We start from the raw sequence: 24,340 nt of genomic DNA, 5'->3' as shown, positions 1-24,340 counted from the left end.
GCCTCAAATGCTTGAAATAATTCCGCTTCCGTTCAGAGCCGGGATCAGCCTCCAACGGCATCGGGGCCTCGGACCCGTCTCCTCTATCCCCCAGAACCAGCTGGGCCATCATGGCAACCTCCCCACAGAAGTCCCCTTCTTCCCCCAAGTCCCCCACCCCAAAATCTCCTCCGTCCAGAAAGAAAGATGACTCCTTTCTGGGCAAACTCGGCGGCACGCTGGCGAGGAGGAAAAAAGCCAAAGAAGGTAAAATTTACCGGTTCGCACGTTTCCTGGGAGTTACCTTAAAATGGGGGGGGGGGGGGGAGGGGGAGAGGGAAAGGGAGGGGAAGAGGGAGGAGGAGACGGGGGAGAGGAAAAGGCTCAGGGGAGCGGGAGGAAGGGGCTGACTGGGGAACGACGTTTAGGGTGGGGTGGGGTAGGGTGGGGTGGGGTGGGCAGGCGAGCAGCGAGGGAGGAGCGCGCCGCCATGTCCCTGTGGCTTCGCTAGGACCGGGTCGGGGCCGTGGTGCCGCCGCCCGGTGCCAGCGCGTCACGGCGGCGAGCGCGGGAGAACGGGCGGTCGCCGGCCGGGAGATGCCGCACAAGGGCCCTAAGATGCCGGGGCGGGCTGTGTGCTGCGGCCGAGTGGGGCGGGCGGCGAGTGTGGGGAGCTGGGGCTGGGTGAGCGGAGCCCCTGTGTGTGGGTCAGTGCCCGCCTCTGGGACCGAGGTGCTGGGGCTGGAGACGGGGAGCACTTTCCCGCAGTAGGTGAAGCGTCCAGAGGACGAGGGCCGCGGCGGCCCGCGGGCCCGGCAGGCCTGCGTGCTCGGGCAGCTGGCAGCTCGGCGCGGCTGAGCAGCCTGGCCAAGTGGCGAGCGGTGTACGCCTCGGCCATATGTCGCAGCCCATCAGGAGTACTTGCCTTTGGAGTTGTGCAGAGCCCCAAAACTGGATACTCGAGTCTTTGATTTATAATGCGTTGCTTTATGTTCATGTACAGCATGGTCAGTGCACGTCACTAGAGTGCAATGCATGCGATTAATGTTTACAGTAGTGATCGTGCCTTAAAGGATTAAAACTTTACTTGCTTATTCTTATAGTAAGAAAAAAAAATCCTTGGCCTCACAAAAGTGGAGCTTTGAAGAACACTGGGCATGTACAGCGGTCTGTTTCTTTGTCCATACATGCGGGTTAATAACCACTCACTACTGAATTTGCCTATTTAAAATCCTATGAGACAGGGAATTGGAATTTAATCTCACTCGTTTTCACAGCTGATGTAATTTGTATATAATGCAAACAGAGCCAAAGTAACCATAATTTCAAAACATTTTTTCAAGCAACATTAATTTCTTGCAAGTGCAAAGAAGGGTATTACAGGATCACAGGATGGATGTTAGGGGTTGGAAAGGACCTCAGGAGATCATCTAGTCCAACCCCTTGCCAGAGCAGGGCTATGGAATCTAGCACAGGTTGCACAGGAATGCATCCAAATGGGTCTTGAAAGTCTCCAGAGGCGGCTCTGCAATGTCTCTGGGGAGCCTGTTCCAGTGCTCTGTGATCCTCACAGTCTAGAAGTTCCTCTTCATATTGAGGTGGAACCTCCTGTGCTGTAGTATATATCCATTGCCCCTTGTCCTATTACAGGGTGCAACTGAGAAGAGCCTGTCCCCTCCCTTTTGACACCCAGCTCTCAGATATTAGTAGACCTTTGCTTCTGATGTATATATGGGTAAGGAAGTCATGCACAGTATTTCAGAGTAGCACTAGTGCTGCGGATAAGGATGATAAAACTTTGGCAGGTACAGACCTGTATTCTTTAGCTATGACATTGTCTTTCTGAGGTGGGTGACCTTGCTTTTCAGTTAAAATACATGTTGCATGATTGTGGTCACATTACTTGGCTTTTTCTGGTTATTGTAGATGGCCCAGAAGTTGATGCAGTTATAAATAATAAACTTTATACGTACTTGTTGTGTTATTCTGTTAGGGTGTTCATGTATATTAGCATCATTGAGCCTGCAACAATTTTTCTGTGGTGTGGCAGGTATGCATGGAGATCATTAATTTTGTCTATTTGTAGTGGATGTAGTAAGTCCAGTATTACCATTATTATTTATGCAGTTTTCTTCAGTGACAGACATGGTCATGGATCTTCAGCAAACTGTTAGAGGCAGCAGTTTCTTTTACCCACAATGTTGTAATCTTACAACAATACATTATACGAAGTCTGTCTGTATTGACAGAAACCTGCACCTACCATTCATTCATTATGTCATAATGCTGGTATTTACCCATTTGAAATTTTGGAACAACATTAGTGTTGTTCTTGCCCTTTGTGTTTCCCAATCTTCTGAAGTCTTAATTTGAAAATAACAGTGGTTTGGAGACTTTTTTAAACTTAAGCTGGTAAAGCCTTCCTGTGGAGCCAGTCTTCTCCATGCTTCCTAATCTTTCCTCCACTACACATAAATACAGGTTTGGAGACTATTAATGAGTCATCTTGTTTTTTGGTAGGCTGTGACAGATGGCAGTTCCATCTTAATTGTGCTGCCACAGTTTGTATGCCTTTAGCCAGGAACTTCATACAGGAGTTCAGTTGCTCTTCTAGACTCTTCATGGAGTTTTTTCTCCCCTCCCCGCTCCTGCTTTAATGTATCTAGTGGCAGATTTCTATTAGAAACAGGTCTTGGTGTGTTTATGATAAATAAGGAGCTTTCAGTTGGTCTAAGTTCTACTGTTACACAAAGGACAGAAACTTGCAGATTTACTTTAGTATTTTACCGCAAGGGTAGAATTGGTGTTTTCAAATAATACAATAATATTTTATCCCTTGTAGGAAGTATGTTGAACACATTTTAGTACTGTATGTTGTGTATATATAGTTAACTGCATTAGAGGGTATATGTATATGGGGTTTGTATTTATGCCATCAACAAGCATTTTGATAATTGATTATTTTTTGCAACAGTAAAGCCAGTGCCAGAATGCTCCACCACATGGAAATCCATTAGGATCTGAAATGCCATTACAGTGAGATGCAGATTATTTATAAAGTCAATATAGTTTCACATGTAGCAAAAGTAGTTTATAATACAAGATAAAAGGGATTTTCTGTATTAACATTAATTTCAATATATGAATACATACAAAAATACATAGCAAGCCTTTCCTTATGAATTTCGAAGTTCTTGGTGATTGTGAGTATTCCATTCACGTTAGAGATGAAAATAGTCTAGACAAGTAAAATGAATTCCCTTAATACCACAGTCCCTTAAGATATCGCATGTGATGTAATTGGGGATTAGTCATTCCTTAAGACATGTTAATCTGGGAAATACATTGCCATTATATGTTAGAAAATATTCAATAAAATACAAAATTTGGAGCTCAAATTTGCTTATGTTGTCATCTGTCATATAGTTGGTCTTAGTCTGGTTTTCCTTTAGATTATCTCACTGCCATTGGTGTGATTCAAGGATGAGAACTTTGTTCTTTAGTCTTTCTTGTGAGGGCATGAGCACTTGCAACTTTAAGTAGCGTATAAATTCTGCTAAGTTAGCAAAACTTTCAAATGACAATGTGTTTGGAATTATTAGTTTATCTAATGACAAAATTGTGTGACAATAGAATATTTGATGATTGTTTACAACCGACCCATCATACTGAAAAAATATTTGTACTTTGCAGCAAGATTCCATCCCTTTCATTCCTGGAAAGCATTCAAGGACTAAGCTATCCCATGTATCTTGCTGGAGGATTCCAGTTCTGATCTAGCCAGAGTGAAGGTGCATGGTGGAACTTGTTTTGTTAGCAAAAATCAACCACAAATTAAAACTTTTTATAAACTTGTTGCAGTAGTCTCCATTGTGTACTAAATATATCTTTATACAAGTGCAAGGAGAGAATAGGATGACCTCTAATTTAAAGTGTAAATGTGTGTGTGGTGTTACCTGAGAATTTTTTGTGGTGGGTCAGTAAGGCCATGTGTGATTGTCCTTTATTTTTCCTGGTCTGGCAGTTATAGACACAAAAATTTCACTCCTCCCAAATAGCTTGCTTTAGTGGAGAATCTGAAGAATTGGCCCCTGATATGCTGATGGCTTAAGTTGGGTAGGAGCAGATGGGAAATGGATATCTTAGACCCATGAATTTGGTGGAGAGCAGTTACTGCTCATTGCACAGGTGCAGTCAGTTTTGCAATTGATAGAACATATATTTCAGTAATTTGGCTGCTCTTCTGCCTAGTCTATTTGGTATTGACGGGCAGGAGAAGGAATGAATTTTCTAGCTTCCACTTATGATATTTATTCTTTTGTGTGTCTTGTTTTGATTTAATTTTGGTATGTGAGGTCACTGTATGCCTAAGGGAGGAGTATGTCAACAGTGTAAAATATCGTAGATTCTGCTATTTCTTGATAATAACCTCAAATTTCTTAATCTTTACTTTGTTGCCATCATACCTTTTGCAGAATAATATGAAATTAGAACAAACAAAAATTAGCAATTAAGGATAAGCATAGGGTGGTGAGAAATTTCCTATGTGTATTAAGTAAAATCTTTGTCTTTCTGGAATCCCTGCTGTGTGACTCATCGACAGATCATTCCTTGGTCTGGTTGTGGGCATTGTACTATGAAAAATACTTTTTTCTTTTATGTAAGAAGTGTTCTACAGAATTTTAATTGAGGTATTTGGTTTGTTTGAACCTGTTTCTACAACTTTGTTTTGAGTAGGGAGCAAAGGATTATTTTTTACTGTCAGTAGACGTGTTAAAATGCTTTGCAGGCCTTGTCTTTTCTACTGCTCTTACCTGATACTGTATTTAAAATGCAGATGAAGCTGAAATAGGAATTGATTGTATTTGGTAATAGGTAGTGTGAATGAAGAAAATGGGCCGCTCAATGCTAATTTCATACTGGTGCTTCAAAGATGGCGTATAGTGTTTTCTAAGAAAAGGAAATGGCATGAGGAAGGCTTTATCATCACTCTTATATCAGGACATTTGAATTTCTGTCTTTCACCTTACCACATCAGTACATCAACCCCAGGCCTCCTTGTGCCATCAGAATAGCTAAACAACTGGTATTGACGTTTGATATAATGTGCTTCATCTCCAGCGTTTGTGCATAGCAGCTGAATGTGCTTACAATCTCCCATCTGTATACTGTGTTAGGTATTCCCGTGTCCCTGGGGTACTGCCAGAGGCATGTTAAAGACATCTGCATATGTGAATCTGGCAACAATCTGTTAGTACCACCATTGAAATAATTACTGCCTTGGAGCAAGGTTTGTTGAGTAGATAAAAATACTTCTGTTAAGTGGAAGGAACTTGGAAAACTGAAAGAAAAACAGAGTAAAGACTCAGTTCGCTATGAGCATTCTGAGCACATCTGCATTATATGAAAGGTGTTGAGAAACTGCTTAAAGGGAGAGCATTAAGGTTTTGTTTCCATGCTTTGAACACAGATTGTCAGGGGATGTCTGAGAAGGCCTCCCAACTCTGACCATTGAAGGATTGCTTGGTAGAACAAAGATAATTGCTTCTGAAACACTTTTGTCAAAGTAGACTGAAGACTCAACTGTTGCTGTGTGCTGTGATGGCAATAGCCCTCCAGATGCAACTTAGACGTCTATGTAAATGATAGCTCCAGTGTGCTTGAAGCTGTTTATCATCCGTCAAGCCATGCTGCGCTGGGCTTCTGCAAGAGAAAGAGTACTGTTGTAGCCATTGATAGCTTTTGGGTCTGCCTCTCTTGCCTTCCTGCCTCTGCCTCCTCTTTCCACAAGTGCTGCTTTCTGCAGTAAACAGAAAATTATCCCTTAGCTGTTAGCCCCACTAAGGATCTGTTATTGTTTAGATGTGGCTACAATGGGACCACCATTATGCTCTGTGCTGTGCTTCCACAACGTGAACAGCCAACTTGCAACCTGTGCTGGTGGATTCTGGATGAAAAGAGTAGTTAAATTTCTATTGGTTTGCCTTCCCCTGTTTTATCGTTAAGAATGCATTTCTGCCAGGGTGAGGAGCCTGGACTTTGATCTGCTGTTATGGCCCAATGCAGCCATTAATTCTGTGTTCTCTGATTACCTGCATGTGGGCATAGAGCCACTGAACTTTGTTTTTGCATTCATCTTCCAAAAGCAGCCTTAGATTATGAAGTCAAGTTAGCTGCTGCAAAAGTATACCTTTTATTTCCTGTGTTTAATCCCATCTGAGCAGTTTTTTCATTGTCTGAGCCTACATGTTTCATGCAGGGTAAAACTGAACATTGTGCACAGAATGAGTTAAAGGAAGGAGGGCGGTGAAGGGGAGCAGAGAAGCAGATCAAGGGAACTGGCTGCAGAAAGCAGCTGCTTTCTCAGGTACTGCTAGGCTGGAGGAAGGAGAACGTCCGACCTTAAGACTGTCCATCGCTTGTGCTGACTTCTTGTAGTGGTTACTGCTGAGCTCTTTAGGATGTTGAGAGCAGGCATAGATGAGGATGCTTGGTGATTTGGCAGCCCTTGTTGCTACAGTGGCTCTTACCCGTTTGTGGGGAAGGGAGTGGTGGCCACAAGCTTCCAGCTGGACTGTGGTGTCATAGAGACTGACAGGCTTGGGTTGCAGAATTACTGAGTAGTTACAATTGGAAGATAATCTGAAGTTTCAGATGTATGATGCTTCAGGGTTTCAACTGAGAGAAACTGGGCTGGTCTGGTTCTCCAGACTGGCCAGGTGTGAGCATGCTCTGTCAGTCCTTTTTGGTATCTGCTGTAGTTGGCTAGATACACAGCAATTATCTAGATGAAAAGTAAGTAAGATTAAAGTGGTGAAGTAAAATTAGCATTAAACAAGTAGTTGAAGAGCCTGCATTGCTTCCAAATTATAGGACAAGAGCCATGGAAAGAAGAAAACCATCTATAGACCAGCTCAGATTGATGTACCCTTCTTTCAATGCTGATTTTTCTTTACATCTCCAGATTTAAAATATGCTATCCCTGATACCCAAGTCATAAAAATATCCATTTGGTCTTCAATGTGAAGGTGGATATAGCCAAGTGAAGGTGCAGAAGAGAATTAATATGAAGTTCTCCTTTCCATTCCTCATATACCGAGTGTGCTATTGAGAGAATCTGTAATTTCAGAACTCAAATGTTTCTCTTAGCATTTAATGAATCTTCCCTGAAGGTAAGAGAAGACCAAGAAATCAAGGCTATGACCAAGCAAAGAGTTCTCACTGGGTTTGATTAGTGCTTTAGGAGTTCTGCATCTTCTGAAATGTCTCTGTTTAAAGGCAGCTTTCTTTAAGTACAATTCTGTGCTTCTGTGGATCTTCTTTGGTATCTATCCTACTTTGCTGCCTTCACAAGCATTAAACCATACCCTCCATGCAGACTGAATGGTTTAATACGGGGCTCTCCGCCTTTCGCACTGAGATTAAGGTAAGGACAGGCCAGCTCATTTGTTACTTCACTGTATCTGAGATCAAGTGATGCCCATTAATTTAATCCACAGATTTCTAGTCTCTTTCAGCAAAATACTGGTGTTGCTGAAGGTGAATTCAGCTGTTGTAAGGGCACAGTTCTTTGCGAAGTAAAACTTTAGAAAAGCAGTGATTGTGATGTACCTAAACTATATTGCTTTTCCATCTGGTATTTCTGTTTCCTTCCTTTGTCTCCTCACAACAGTTCCTATTAAAATAGATGGTGCTGTTGACTTGTGTCCCTAATGACAGGCTATTTTCTTAGCTAAGCTGCAACCAAAACAAAAAAGAAATTACTCTTGAAAGGACAGTTAACATGACACTAGGTGCAGTCAATGCTGTGCTGGGAGCAGTGTGATGCCATATTTTGCAGTGCTTCACATATTTACATGCAGCTGTTCTGAATGAACAGCTGTGGTGGGACTGAAGGCTTAGCTTGCTCTCAGTGTATTCTATGTGTCTTCTCCAGCTTGTGGTAGTGCCTTGCTTTCTCTGAGTGTGTAACTGTATATGTATCGTTACATGTTTTCTGTTTGGTGTGCTAGTATTTATTAATAGATCCCATTACTTGGTTTGAACAGTCTTGTCCCTCTTGGGATTGGGTGTGTATGTGCGTGTTGAGTGCACTAGTGTGTTAATTCACTTTGGTGACCAGATTGAAATACAATCAAAAGATGTTTTGGACCAAAAGCAAATCAGCAGCCTTATGGAAATCCGTAGCCTACCATGAAGGTAACCCTCGACAATTTGCACTCTTGCCAGAGAACGCAAAGGGCCAGAAGAAAACATAAAAAACAACCAAACCACAAAAACCCCAGGGATATGACTGGTCAAGAGTGAGTTGTATTGGCAGAGCTGTATTAGGAAGATTAGCCACCATCTGTTCACCTGAATCCTACACCTGACTCCAGACTGTGCTACTCAACTCAAAATATTAAAGAATTGCAGGGTTAAGTGTCAAGGCTCTATATTCTACCAGTTGTTCTGCTTTATTTTTATTTTTGTAGTAGTCCCTGTGAAATAGTTGTGTACAGTGTTACAAATCATTCTTCTAAATAAGTGTATTTAATAAAATTAAGGAGAGCACATTAATCATGAGTTAGCAATACTGGTTTTGTTACAGTCCTTTAGCACTTCTCTTCCTGACTTACTGGTTTAGCACTACATAGTGTATCATGGTTCTTACACATATTGTTATCTTACACATACTGTTTTTCTTCGATGATAATTTTTACAAAGCAAAACTCCTGGAAGCATAGTTCATGGTCGTTGAAATCATAACTGAGGCCTTTTGGCTCCTCTGATTTCTGCTTGCCATAGACCCTTTTTCCCTTCCTGTGGAGTGATAGAGCAGTCTATGGCACTGACCCAGTAATGGATGAGATTAACCTTTATTCACAGTGAAACCTATGAAGTTCCACTTGGAAAAAAGGACTTCAGTCCAGGCAGTGGGAGAAAGGGTGCAACAGTTGGCAGTAACCATTGTTCCCCTTCATAAGCTCTGAGCTGAGCCTGAAATTCATGGTAGTGTGAGGAGCAGCCATTCGTCTCCATAATGACAGAGATTTTCCAGACATAGAAATATAATCCCATACTGCAAAAGCTTTGAAAGCATCAAAAATCCTAAATGTAGTCTAAACATTATAATTTCCCGACTGTGTCTTTAGTATAGAGTTTATAATTTTTAATGGAATGCGTGTTTAGAAGAAGAAAAACCTATTACCATGTCTTTGGTATCTGTATTGAAGTCTCATGTAGCACTTGAATCTCTTTTGCCTGCCTTTGCATGCAGTAAGGTAACATAAGTGCTCTAATTGCAGCTGGCTTCTTGGCTTTGATGGCTCCAGCAGTGCACACGCAAACAATTCAGAGGAAGTTAACTATGCTAGAAACAGGATGGAGAAAGGGAGTTGTGAAATAGTGGGGATTTTCATACATATTTTTCTGTATTATCCTTTGGAAATACCAGCTTTTTCCATTAGCCATGTTTCTTTGGTCATTTTGATATAGTGCTTTCAGGTGTTCATGTCTGCTAAATATACATATAGCTCTATGCTGTGCTAATGTGGATGTTCAATAGGTAAATTTCAGCATAACCCTTTCAGATAGCCAGGCAATGACTATTGGTTTCTTTTTACATTAGAACTTAACACTTCAGCTTCTCATTTACTGTAGAGGAAAAATATAAGTTGCATCTTGTGTCTTAGCCTTGGGCTTTCTGACCCTAGCTTGTGTCAGTGCTGCCCTGTAAGTTCTTTACCTCATGATTTATTGTTTCCCTCTAACTACAGACAGTCAAAGACTTGGGTGATAAGCAGTCATAGGGCTATGGTGTCATACCTTGCAAATGAATGGACAAGGGTACAGGCAGCCTAGACAGGATGTGTGCAGCAAGGGTGGGTGTTAAGGTCAGAATTTCGCAGTCAAGAATGCCTAAATTGCTCTGCCCTACTTATCCAACTGTGAGCTGGATTAATGAAGGGGAGAGTTTAGACAGAGAAGTACTTTGGGTACATTTAGTGGGAGAAGTGAGAGATGTTTTCTTTTGTATCTGTACAGGTGGTCCTTTTGAAGCAAGCCAAAATAAGCTTCCTCACCTGGGTAACGGCCTGAATAGGTTGGCAGGGTGTGAATCCATTTTCAGTGCGTGTAAAGAAAAGCTAACAGTTTGCCAGTGTACAGCCTTTCATTTATTTTTTTTTCCTTAACGAGTTTCTTTGGCCATCAAGTAAGGCTGAGGCCTAGTAATTTTTTTCTTTTAACCACGGGCAGTTCTAAAGCAGCAAATTATTAATAGTGAAATACTGGTTTAGAAGAACACTAATGTACAGGGGATTCTAGGGCAAACGAGGCAATGCTGTCAATGGTTCAGATTGTTCTTAATTACAATAATGGCATTAGGGGGCTGTAGTTGCTGTTGGGCACAAAAGAAGATAATGATAATGTCAGAGTGCTCAGAGTAAATGCAGTATAATGTATTGCAGTGCTGGATTCAAAAGATGGTATGCCCAACCTGTCGTCAGAGTGAATGAAGAAGAAGAATGGTAAAAGGCCAGAACAGGTTTTCTTGTAACTATGTGGTTCATGGTTTTGGGTTTTGTGGTGGCTTTTTGGCATCTGGTGTTGTTTTGTTTTGTCTTGTGGTTTTGTTTGTTTGGTTTTGTTTTTTTTGTTACTTATACTTTCAGGCTTAAGAAAAATACCAAGTCACATTCATCTTTTTAAAAGATGTGTATTAATTTTACTGGAAGGCACAATCACATCTGTCCCCTCCACTTGGAATAAAGAAAATCACCTTTGCTTTGAGAAGGAAAAGAAAGATGTATTGGCTCTCATACCCTCAACACATTTGATACTGATCCTGTTAGAATAAAAGAACATGAATTTGTAGATTTGACCCTGAGTCAGAATTTGCCCCATTAACCTCTGAAAATATGTCCAAATCTATTTGATGCATATGATCCCTGTTTTATCACAAGACCAAAAAAAAACCCCAACCAAAAAAAAAAAAGACAACAACTTGAGCCTTGGGGATATTTCAAGGCTGAATATGAGTTTTATGGCTAGAAGCCAAATGTGAACTGTAGCACTTAGTAAACATTTTAAGGCCACATGCTGTGCACTCAAATTCATTACTGTAGAGGAAGAGACTTTACTGTTTTACTGCAAAATAAAACATGCGGCTAAGCAGTGCATGACCTCATATTCTGCTTTGTTATAATATGTAGTTATAGGTAAGAACAGTTAGTAAACTGGAAAATAGTAGCGGTGTTCCTCATTATACCATGAATGTTCAAAGTGACTACTTCCTAAAACCAAAGTTAGTTTAGGATGCTTAAACTCCTAAGGGGAGAGCAGGGTGCAGGTGCTGTACAGGGCACAAGGTGGCTCCAGTTCATGAGGAAAGCTGGTGTGAGCGAAGTGCCAGGAGTTTAGTTCACAGGAATCAGCCTCAAGTGTGTCAGAATGGAGCTCAGCATTTCACTGTATTGCAGGTCTGATATTTTGAATATGAACTGAATCTTACTGGAAGAAGGCTGTGTCTAGTCTTAGAGTAGGGCCAGTGAATTTAGATTGCATTTTGCATCTTGTATTTCATTTTTGAAAGAGTTACCCTGGTGGATTTTATCAGATGTTCTGAGCTAAGTTGCTTCTGACTAGTAGGTAATGACTCTGTGTGCAGAAAAGCATTCCCAGGCTAAGCTACAGAGAAGACAGAGTTGGTGTGTACAGTTACAGCAGAAATGTAAACTAAGCTAAGCAGAGGATAAAACAGATTCTGAGGTTCATGAGAAAAGGTTCTATCAAGCAGGCCATTAAAAATTAAGGGATAGAGGAGAGAACAGAGTAAGTTGATAGGAAAATCCCATACTATAACCAAACTGAAATAAAAAATGTTTTGCATGTGTTGGTCTTGCACTCTGTAAGAACAGTGTTTTTGTTTTCAGAGTCTCTTTGGAGAGAATTATTTGTCCATTTCTATTGCCAACATCATAATAGCTGATAATAGTCTGCCCTCATACAGAACATCCTTACCTCAGCATTTCTAAACACCGGAGAATTTTGTTTTCTATCCTGAATGACAAAAGAAAAAGACAAGTGTGTGTTCCATCCCTACTGCCTGCTTGTGGCAGGTGAAGCCGAAAAAAGGTGAATTACTTAAAAAGGTTGATTTACTTATGTAATCTGTAGGGTAAGAAGCGGAAAGGAGCAATGGTCTCCTAATTTCAGCATTTAGTCTTGCTCTGTTAGTTAGCACTTTGTGCCATAGAGTTTTTACTCAGTGTTTGGACTCTCTTGCATGTCTTGATGTGGTTTAGATTTTTATATGAAACTGAACTTTTAACTGTTGGGCACGTTTTTTGTTTTTGAAGGGCGGGATGTTGCCTTTTTTGATTGTTTTTTCTTGGTTTTGTTACAACAATTTATCTGGTGTTTAATTCTTCTGTTAGTGTGTACTAGGCAAAAAGTTTTCTATGTTTTGCGTTTCTTAATTTGTTTCACATACTGTTGCAGCAGGCATTATATTAGATAAATATATGAAGAAGTAACATTTCTTGAAGTGATCTTTGTCTCTATCCCGAAGAAGGAGGGGTTGGTTAAGGGTTTTAGGCTGTTTTACTTAATAACGATCTTTCTCAAAGTAATGTCAGGTGTTAAATAGATAAATCTAACTTTGCCACATTATTTGCTTTAAAAGTCTTTAAGTTTACAGTTTTCCTAACATCTAATGTTAAATATAGCAAAACAGATTAGGTACAAGACCCGTGTAGAGCTAATAGTAAAAATTAAATTGTGCAAAGCACCATTTTGACTTATATTCTCTCAATTTTCAGTTTTACAGATGAATTTTATCAAAAATAACCGTGGGCATGATTGCAATTAGCAACTCCCCATATTAGATCTAATCCCTTTGTTCTTCATTCAGATGGAACTCCCATCAAGGTCAAAGAAAGTTTTGACTGAATAAGGAATACAACAACTGACTCTAGTTTTAGTACATATAGGGCCAGACTGTGGGTCACAGCCAGCTTTAAAGTGTACAGTTCCAGTGATTCCAGATCTGGTGCATAATAGGCAGAACCTTCACACTGTTATGATGATACTTTATTAACATGTAAAATGCAGAAGAAGAAAACCTGACAATTTTATGGCTGCTCAGAATCTTATTAGCATGTCTTAATGTTTTGTGTTTCTGAGCTGAAATTATGCAAATATGTCTTCAAAAACACTTGCCTGTTGTCATGAGAGAGTGAAGAAAATAGAAGTAATCAAAAATTGGAATTAAATACTCAAATAGTTTGGCCAATTAATAAATCCGCAGTTGCAGAATAGAAGGTCTGTGGGCTGGAGCTGGCTCTTAACTTAATGTTAACTTACATTTAATTAGCCAGACCAGATGGAAGCTGGCTAAGCTTTGCATAGAGGCTTGTGGGAAAAGACATAATCTTCCATTTTGTCAAAGGGACTAATACCACAGATTAAAGGTCGGTGTTCTTTTCAGAATTTAAAGGGTGGATGCATAGTGGCTAATGGCAAGAAACAGCAAGGGCACTAACAAATTAGCTTAACCCCTAGATGACTAGTATACCAGCTCTGCTTGATTTAATTCCCCAGTTCAAACCAATGGTCTCCAGTTTCAGTAATAAATCCCAGAGAGATAATAATGACTGTAAATTTTATTCTTCTGACAGGGCAGTAGAGTCATATGTAGGCAGGCTAGAGAGGTGAAGCTCTAGGAAAGGTTTTCTTACTCAACTAAAAATTCATGCTGTTCAGATGCTAAGCACTTGGAATCGTTCTGACAAAACACTTAATTCCTTGCTTAACAATAAGCATGCAAGTAGACAAGTCAAGTAGAGAAGTCAAGAAATATTCATGTGCTCGAAGAGGTGCATACATGGATCAAGTCAGAGTGTGCAGAGCTTAAGGTCTAAATCAGACCCATACTATGTTAGCAGTTGAAAATGTAGTAGAAAGAGTAAAACAAATCTATCAGACTGAACCTTAAGCATAGCTGCAACAAATGGCTCGTTTTTAAAAATGAGAAAATTGCAGTCCATTAAAAAAAAAAAAAAAAGCAAGGGCTTGGTTTATGCTAATTGTTTGGGCATTTAAGCAGTCCTTGGAGATACTCTGGAGAGGTTTCAGCAAGAAGAGAGTGCTGTCTGAAGTGGAGAATAATAACTTGCATACTAAGAAAATAAGGCAGACTTAGTATTGTCATGAAACATCAAATGCCACATTGTGTGCAGAAAGTAAGGTAACCCACAGCAGTAGATAGTAATTATAACTTTGCCATCTTTGCATGTATTATTTACAGTGTAAATACTTGTGCAAAGAGTAGCTTGGGAACAGAGTCTGGGAAATAAGCACCTGCTTTTTGAATCAAGTTTATGTCTGTGTTCCTGTCCAGCAATAGGGAATTAGATATTTGGTAGACTTGACCAACTGAGGTGCAGGTACCTGGAGAGCCTGATAGGTGTCTTTTGGATACCCAAATACATACCAGACCTCAGGACCTAAATAGCTACTTAAATTCCTACAACATCTGATCTCCTGTTAGTCTAACATAGCTTATAAAAATACACTTAGAAATAAGCCTAGGTTGCAGGATCTAAACTTTCGCATAGTGGAAAATTCAGGTTAGATCTCTGGCAATGCTGAAGTCTATTGGTGTGTAACTGCAGAGAGGAAAGAAGTGTCTCCAAACTGCCTTCCTGCCTTCCCTGGTTCTTAAAAGGATGGCATGAGGCTGGCATCTGGGACTTCAGAGGTGGCTTTGGGTGTATGTGGTACACTTAGCCCCTCCCCCTCCCCCCCCCCCCCCCCCCCATTCACCAGGGCTTAAATCCAGAAGTGAAGAATCCCAAGCCAGACTCTGTAATGCAACGTAAGGAGGTAGAGACAACATTAAATTTCTGTACAGGCAAATTGTCAGACTGTGTCCTTCCTGAGTAACACATGTGAATGTTGTCACATGTCATTCAAAAGGGGGAATTCCAAACAGGTCTAGGCAAAAGAATTAGACTGTTGACAAAAATAAAATACCATTGGCATGACATAGTTCACCTGTAATATGTTGACAAATGGCTAAAAATATGTTCACAAGACCCTGAGGAATTACAGCTCCCCCAGTATGTTACTGTTATTTTTAGTGCACCTTGCAAGGTCCAAATGTTAGTAAATGCAGGCAGGCCCATTACCTTTTTCCCTAAACACACAAGAGAAAGAGAATAATATTATAGCTGTAAATACACACACTTTTTTATGCCTTACGTCAAACCTTTAATCTTTAATACAAACTGCACATACACACAGATCTTGTAGAACACAAAATATACAGCCTCTCTCCCCTGACAGGCAAGTCTTGTTCGCTGCCATTGGATCAAGACACTCACAGGTCTAAAATTTTCATGTGAAGCCAGGCTTGTTGAGTTGTTATGTGCTGACGTTTTAAACAGAATGCAGGAATTAATCTCTCATTTTCTAAGTTGTGCTGGACCAAAATCTAAGCATCAGCAATGCTACTGAAAATACAGAAGCAACCTCAGAGTCAGCAGAATCTCAGTGGCATAAAATTAGTATGCGGACCAGACCTAAATCATAATTCCTGCTGATTTCTCTTGTGGCACAAAAATATTACTCAGCAAGTGCAAAGGCACCACAACTGGTTACCAAATAGCTTACTCAGTGTTAGGATATTATTTCCCAAGTGAAAAACTATAGTGTACTGACTAGTAAGGATGTCCAAAACTGGCTATGAGTTTGTGCTAGAGTAAGGAAGAAAAAATCCCTTGATTTATAGACCTCTGCAATAATAAGCCTCACTTTCTTGTTACTCTCTCTGCCTTCCATTCAGTCTTCATGTTACTTGAGTTGGATTTCCTTTAGGCCTGGATCCTATTGACTAAACTGCAATAATATACCAATTCCATCTTGAGATCTCCTTTTCCAGAGTACTGCCAAGCTGACAATACGGTTCCTGAGAGACTACTTTCCCTGCCCTGCAGTAAGCTATTTATTGACAGACCACTGTTCCCATGCAGTTTTGCACCTAAGCAGTGAACTGGATAGCAGTTCCATATGTTGGAGCTGTTATATTTCTCTGGAAAATTGTATTACTTTGGGTAAATAAAAAGCTAAGAGCAGCAGGAAAAATATAATAAAAATGCAGCTGAATTTGTTTCATCCTGCCTTCATCAGCAGATTTGGTCTATGACCTCTGCATATGAGTCATGCAAGTGCTTTAAAACTTACAGTGATTTATATTTTCAGGATAGGAAGTTCAAGGCTTGTGTTTCTATTCCCCAACCATACATTATTTTTCTCTATACACTTTCTTTTTTTCATAATTATCTATGAACTAAAATATATAGGCATCTTTTTTTTCTACTTTGTGGTGCTCATTAACCAAACCTATTCATCTAAATAAGCAGTCTCCGTGTTCTTGGCAGACTGTAACTGATGTGTAGGTTATTCCTGGAACCATACTCATTTGATGCTCTCATCATAGTTTTAGTCATGGAAACAGGCTTCTACCAAGACAGGCATTGTTTGTGAAAAAGGAAATTCCCAGCATGTATGTCAGAAACAAGAAGCACTTAAAAAATAAGAGTTTCTAGTATTTACATAATGTTGTTCATCTGAACAGCTTAATCTGTTCTACAACTCAAGTAAGGCTTGGTAGAGCTCCGGGCTCATGTCCTGCTGAGAAAGCACTCTCTCTGTTCACAGTCCCTCTGCTGCACGGCTCCATTCCTTGAGTCCTGCATTTATAAATAGATGAAGAGCAACAACTGAACACACCACACAGGCACCAGGAAAACAGAGATCTCACCCATCGCATGCATGCAGATTATTGCCAATTCCACATTCAGTAACCAAACTTTCAGCTAGTTTCAGATAAAATCGTTAGCATACACACCCCTGTTTTGCTGCCATTCTGCTAATTGGAAGTAGTGACTAACTCCACTGAAGCAACTCCAAACCAAACAATTTCTGGACTTCTGCAGGCTACTACAGAATTACATGAAAGCTTCAGGGACCTCGACATCCTATTTCTGACAGTTTACAGCACATGGTATATTCAAGGATCAGTAGCTGGGTGACCTAACACTCTCCTGTGTGTCTTACAAGGCTCTACCTGAATTCATAGTCTGGTTTGAAGAGGCTACTTTTGAATTTCACTAAATACCATTAGTTGGATTTTTTCATTTACAAACCTGTGTTTTCAGTGGTCTGTTTGACCGCTATCACAACACTAGAAAGATTATGAGGAAGGTCTCATTGACTTGCAAGAAATGATGTTGCGTTTGTGATGCTGGCCTGTAAGAACCACAGCACAGACCTGAACACAGATCAACACATTGGTTGACTTTACCTTCTAGGGACCAAGTCAGGAATTACTGTGTTGGTTTGCTGCAACTGATTAAACGCTTTCTGCCTTACCCCCGTAAAGTTTAACAAATAATCCCTTCTTTGGATAAAGGTGTAAAAATCTTTTTCCACAGACAAATTCTACAGGGTTCTGTCTTCAGTACATGCCTCTGTAAGATATTTTATGACAGCAAAAGCAAAGTGTCTCACACATCAGAGCCTTGACTGCATTGTATAACACTGTTGTTCTTCCTGTGTTTGCTCTTTTCAACTGGTCCTGCCCAGATAATGAGAACTTTTCTATCTTATTTCTCTAGAGTAGTAAATGATCAATAGTTCTGGTTTATCTAATGGACAGTCTCTGTGGTCTTGTGAATCGTGGTGGCATCTTAATCTAGATGAAAATCTGTGTTCATACTGGAAAGCCTTGCTTTAAAATTGTTTTCTGAAACATTAATTGATCTTGGTATTTATTTATAGTCTGACTGATTTAAAACACCGGTGAGGCTCCTCTGCTGAATGATCAGTTCATGCACAAAATCTGATCTCTCTGGCAGATCTGGATCACCTTCAGGACTGCTGCAAAATGTCACATCTGTGAACGAGTTAATCCTAGTTTTTCTGTCCAGTCTCCAAATATAACCAAAGACCCGAAACTTTCTGGTTTTCTTCAAATGTCTCCATTTTCATTAGAACTACAGGGTATTTCAGGCATATCCTGCCCTTTGTTAATTGTGCAGCCCCGATTAGGTTAAGAAGTCTGTTGCAGTAGCCAGGATGGTGTCCAAGAGCTTTCCCATAGCTGGGGTTGCTCCGTAGTGTTAACAGGAAGAAAGCAAAAGCTGAATTAGTCACTGAGGTAAGCATCTGTTGACTGTGGGCCCAAATGAAGGTCAGGATATCTCTGCTGTTTGAGAACTGCAGTGGCCCTTTAAGCCTCATGATACCACTTTGGTCATTATCACTATTTTATGAATAAGAAAACAGAACGAAAGAAAGGTAATTTGCATGAAGCTTGAGAACAGAACTAGGATTAGTGTTCAAGGGCTGCTGATTCCCAGGCACAGTCCATTTCAGCAGCAGCCCACCACCCTGCCCAAGCTTCACTGGCTCACCACAGCATCACTGTCTTCTCACCCAATTTATACTTAGGGAAGCTGGTCACCTCCAGAGCATTGCCCATTCATCTCTCCAAGGCCCTTGTCACCTTTCCACTCTCCTTCTCGGGTGCTGCTGCTGCTTCCACCTCCTTCCCACCTGTGCTTTCATGGTGTCTCCCTTCTGTACCCTCTACAACTGCAGGCAGAAGCAGAGCTGGCATGGCCAATAGATCTTGTTTTCTAGATCCTGCAGGGAGCAGAATCAGAAGTTAAACAATAAACTGCTCTGTGCTGCCAACCTAATTCATGGTATTCTGAATGCAGGTATTAAAAATATGAAAAGGACTGTTAACTCTCTCTTGTCCCAGTTAGTGGAATCTTAAATAGACTGTTTGAACTCGGCCTTAGAAGTGTGCTTCCAGAGTTTACTGCTGATTTTTACATTGCATCCTGGATTGCAGAATTCTCCGCATAATCTCCAGTCTCCTGTGATTCCTGTAAAACACCTTTTCCTGACACTTTTTCAAAAAGGCTTTAAAAATAATAGGAAGAGAATGCTTCTGGAAACTAGTGCTGTGAGAATTAAGTTTAAAAGCGCTGCACAGGCAAAAGAAATTATTTCTTGGATACATCAAGGCTTAGAGTAATAAAGGGAAGATGTTGCCTTTAATAGTCAAAGGAATGTACCACTCGTTAAAGAGTACCAGCCAGCCAACCCATGTTCATGAACAAACAGGAAATTTTTAGTTTCTGGGCCCTCACATAGTAAACCTCTTGGGTTATAATTACAGATCTCTTTGCTTTGCCAAGGCAGGGGGACAAGGGCAGGGAGAAACTGTGCTCCACTGCAGTAGCACCTGCATGCAAATGCAGTGATATCAGCTTAGGGGCTCTGAAGGGAACCACTTGCCATAAGTAAATGCAGTTTGACAGCAGCTTCTAATAAGAGGAAGGAAATGAGAAAGAAAAGTGATAGGAAACAAAAGGACTTTATAAAACGGGGCTTTATTGCTTTCATTTGTAGCTTTTTCTCTTTGTTCTGTTTAAGCACTGAGCCTTCCAATTCCAGATACTGCACAAAAGAGATACCTGTCTAAAAAAGTTTATTTCCATTTGGACCTGTCTTGCAAGATGCTTCACAAACTCAGCAGTCCGTTATTAGGAGTAACAATGAACGACCTCTAATTAACTTGGCACAGCCTTTGCTTCTGATACCAATCAAATTAATATTAATGGGAAGCTTGTGTGCTCTCATTACAATACAAAATGGGTACCAATCTTCTCATGAAGATTTTTGGACCATAAACTGTGTTTGAGGTCAGTGTATTTGGCTTCTTCCCATCCTCCTTTTTCAACCAGGATGGAAAAAGTATATAATGATGTGCTATTTAGTACCTGGATAAAAATCTACGTTCAGACTGCCTACACTGAAAGACTGAAACCGTTTCAATATGAAGAAATCTTGGTCTAAGAAAATAAAGATTTTAGTAGCTCACAGAGCTCAAATTAAACACTTAAATAGGTAACACTAGATATTTCTCATGCTGCCTCACATTTCTCTATTTATTTTTATCTGCAGGATCAGGCGTGTTAGAGAGGGGGGCCTGGTAAGAATTGCCTCAGCCATCATTCTTGGTTACTTACATCTGTGGTCAATTTTCCACACTTTCTTCCATAAAAGGTAAACGAGGCACTGTACTTGCAACAGGGTAATCTAAACAATATGAACAATGTTACTGTTAAAGACCATCTGGCTCATCAAGCACAGCTCCAGACTTTTAACTCCTTGAATAAAGTGTGGAACCCTGCAGTGCATTTTTTAAATCCAAAATTAATTTTTTAAATGGTAAAAATAGAGCTCCTGGAGACACAAGGGATTCAGAGTGTGAGGAAATATATTTTCAGGTTTTATCCCTCGTGTATCTTAGACATGCTACAATCCAAGCTAGAGACAACCATTTAGAAGTCACATGTTTTTACAAAAAGAGCCCTCTGAAATTTTTGCAAGAATCCACTGTGCATAACTGGTATGCGTGGGGTTGAGGTTTTGGAGGGGAGACAAGAGGGTTAAGTATTTCATAATTCACTTCAACTTAATGGCCTGATCCTGCCACTTTTTAAAGGTAATAAAAGTCAAAGAAGGGTCATCAGGAATTAGAAGAAAAAAGAGGGGAGGGTATGGGTGAATGCAACCAAAGAAGGCTTTTGTTAATTGTATGCACAATTTCTTATCTGTTAGATAAATTAACAACTGGTTGGTCTCTGGGCTAAAAATGTTAAAGCAACATAGGAGCAAAATAGCCTGGAAAAGGGCAAGCCAGCAGGGAGCAAACAGAGTGGCCCAGAGTCTAAACTGCAGGAGAGGCTCTGGAGCCGACTGAACTCCGTTCACCAGGAGTGTGATCGGGGCTCCACGCCTCAGTTTCCTCACCCATCCAGTCCAAGGGGAGACTTGCAGCCCATTCAGGATTCACTTAGTTCTGTGAAGCACTCTGAAGCAGAAAGCATCAGCATGTCCCCATGCCTTGAGACAAAACAGCTCCATAGACCTAGAGGAGTTAAATATTCTTATACATTTAAAAGGCTGTGGACTTCAAAACACATTTGTTTTTCAACGGAACAACAGACAGAATAAAAGCTTGTCATCAGTCTTTGTTCAGTTTTCTTTCGGCTTTCTGTGATTACTGTGCACAGAGTGGGTTAAACAGCTCTGCAGCCCAGAGTGCTGGCTCTAACAGAGGGCAGGGTTTTGGTAAGGGTTTATTGTTTTTTGCTTTTTTCCTCCAAAGAAGTTTTAAACAAGTTTTAAACAAATAAAATACATCAAACAAAAACAAAACCCCAAACAAACAAAGCCAACCAACTGATTTGTTGAAATACTTCAATGCTTTTTATTTGATTTCTAAAAATATTTTTGGAAGGCGAAGCAAAGAGAATGAATTAGAGCATAGTTGGGAGCTTTTCTTTTTGGGTAAACACAAAAGTTGATTTCCATATTCATTGGTTCCTTGTTTTAAAAATCTGTGTCTTGCTTTAATCAGAAATTAATTAGCCTATGAGGTTTCTAGGTAGAACGCACTTGTGAGTGAACCTTCCCTTACACTAAGTTCTTCCAGCCACGCCCAGAAACATGTGCCCACAACTCTTTTTCAAACTCTACTCTGATTCTAATTTTCATTGAAGTTATTGTATTATAAGCCCACTGCAATATGTACTGACCTATGTATATATGCTAAATTCTTAGATTACAAAACCTTTTAAAATTGCAAGCAGAGCTTTTTCTCAGGTTTTAAGGAAACTGTATGTAATACATGCTCATGACTCATCAATTAAAAAAAAAGCAGTGTTACAGTAAGATGGGTCAGGCAGTTTGATGATTAATAGGGTCAAAAAGTTAGAATTCATATTTAAAACTTTGGTTATTCAGACTAAAACAATTAACCCTATTTACTGAGCACCAACTATACACTAGCCAAAATAAACCAACATAAAATTTCAGAAAGAAACAGTATGGTATCACAAAACAGTTACTCTGGTGTGTGGTCTTCCTCTTCAAGAAAAAAAGGCAAAAAAATTCTACAGTTTATCCAGAATTTTTCTGTGCTTAACTTTTCCAAAACAAATTTAGCTTTTGAGATGTTAAGATACAGTGTGCAAGCTAGACATGCTTAGTAGCTATTTTGCTGCAAAAGCAACCTGTTCTGGTGCTCCAATTTAAAGTCCCTTTCCTTGTGCTAAAGTTAATACTGGATTCGGAAAACAGAATTCATTTGATCAACAAGTCTCCTGGATGTTGATGACAACATCAGTTACAAAAGCATCTGACAATTATATTGTACCTCCAAGAAAAAAATCATTCTTATTTTAAATATATTTTTCTGGTAGCTTGTCTGAGCACTTGTGATAGGAAGCATCAAATGCACCATAAGCAGCTACTGGATTTTAATTAAGAGCATTCCAGAGGAATAATGCTAACACGTGCAGAGTGATAAGTGTATATGCACTAACACTGCTCTGAAAAGCCTTAAATTAGATGCTTCAGTGCGTTAGATTTAAGTCCTAGAAGACATTGGCACCAATTGCTGGGATTACAACTTTCAATTAAACCCCGAACTAAATTACTGGATTTCAAACCATTTCTTTAAGCCACACCTGTCTGCTAAGCTTTTCACCACATTCATACTCAATAACCTTTAGCTTTTTTCCTCTAGAAAGCTCAAATGGCCTCGTCACTGCTCCATTTCACATACCAGGAAACTGAGGCTCTCAATAGCTAAATATCCAGGAATATTATAAACCTAATAACCCAGGAACCTGTGCTGTGGTCACTGCTTTTGAAAGGGGTGATTCCACTGCCACACAAACACTTGAACTGGCTCAAGAGAAGCTACATTCCAGGGGTTGATTATGGAGTGAGACTCCATCTTTAAAGTCAGTCAGCTTGCAAAAGTGATGAAACTACACCTTTAAGGCTGGAACTTTCTTAAGTGTTGCTGTGCACATGAAATCATGCACACTCAGGACCATGTGATCATACACCAGAGAAGGTGAAGAGGGAATGTGCACTCAAAACCCAATATTCTAGAAAATACCATCAAAATTGAGGGATGGGTCTTCAGAAAGCTATGGTAAAACTGAGAAGCTCTTAAAGTAGCACATTGAAGGTACCAACAAGTTCACATGTCCACAGGGCAAACAGGAAAATTCTCCTATGAAACTGGTTGCCAATGACAAGGTGTTGGAGGCTAGCAGAGCATTGTGAACAGCCATTGTACATGTCTCATACTCATATACAGCTGTACATCTCTAGCCTGTAAGGGCTGAGCTGGTGGGGCCTTTGCCCATTGTCATGTTAACTAGCAGGCATGCAAGAGAGAGTAGCTGTTTATAAACAAAAAATGCTTACTAAGTGAAAAATTAACAAAACAAAAAAATTAGCCAGATAATTATGTCTATTGGTGTAATTCAGCTTTTCTTTCATATCCTGAAATGGTAAGATTTCTCTGGGGCCTTTCGATGGTCTTCTCCAATGGTACACTCAGAGGAAATACTTACCTTTTGAGGGCAAAGGGAATAGAAATTGCACCTGGGTCCTTCCATATAAATTAATGCACCTGAGGCTGCAGCCATTATTTAGGAGGCGTTATTTAGGTTGGAATTTTCAAGGCCAAATAATAGGCTTTGCAACAGAATGTAATGAGTCAGCACATCACAATTCTCTAGCTGGCTTTGAAAACCATATTCATATTTCTATTTTGTCTTTTATCTTCTCTGATGTTTGGTATACTTCAATAAGTATGTTCAAATCCTTGTACACAGCAGGAAGTAAATGACCTGTGTACTTTAGAAGAGTATGAAGGTAACATTATCACTTTCAAATAAAGATGTGATCCTCTCCTTTTTTGAAGACTGACTTTAAAAAGTGATTGGTTGTTTTCTGCAGATGAAATCCCTGAAAATGCGTATTCTAGACCATACTCTGCAGTAACTGCTTTGAAGCAAAAATAAAAATGCTTGGGTTGCTGCTTCTGCGAAGGTTTCAGTGACAGCCACAACAGTGTAGGCTAACACCTTTAAAGTTTGATGAACTAAAAGACAAGGAGGACTCTGCTAAACACAGAATTCTCTGAAGTGCCTGGGTGAAACAACTGAAGAAAACTGCTGCAGCATTCATTATTTAAGTTCAGTGGAAATTGTTCAGCCTTGAAGTAGACTGACTCATGCACTTCAACTTCCAATTTCCTGCAAACCATCCATTAGTTTTTGGCAAGTTTTACGCTGTGCAGTACTTCCATGAAAAGGGCAGCTCCTGAACTTTTCTGATTCCGACAGTATTTTTTCTAAGAGTTGAATGAGAATCTGTAACTCATGCCCTTACAAAGCTGAATGTGATCCCCACCTGAAGATGTCCAACA

At 40.1% G+C, this 24,340-nt stretch overlaps 1 protein-coding gene across 1 annotated transcript in view; it reads left to right on the top strand.

Moving 5' to 3' along the window:
* Window positions 1–110: 110 nt before the first annotated feature.
* PARVA (parvin alpha) overlaps window positions 111–24,340 on the top strand; it is a 56,058-nt gene continuing 31,828 nt past the window's right edge. Inside the window, exon 1 of the mRNA XM_054390482.1 lies at window positions 111–246. Coding sequence (XP_054246457.1) covers window positions 111–246 — 136 coding nt within the window. The remainder of the gene's footprint in view (window positions 247–24,340) is intronic.

The sequence above is a fragment of the Indicator indicator genome, chromosome 21, assembly GCF_027791375.1.
Source record: "Indicator indicator isolate 239-I01 chromosome 21, UM_Iind_1.1, whole genome shotgun sequence".
In the NCBI taxonomy this organism is placed as follows: Eukaryota; Metazoa; Chordata; class Aves; order Piciformes; family Indicatoridae; genus Indicator; species Indicator indicator.
The sequence above is the reverse complement of the archived record's forward strand: the minus strand, read 5'-3'. Positions and strand labels throughout refer to the sequence as shown.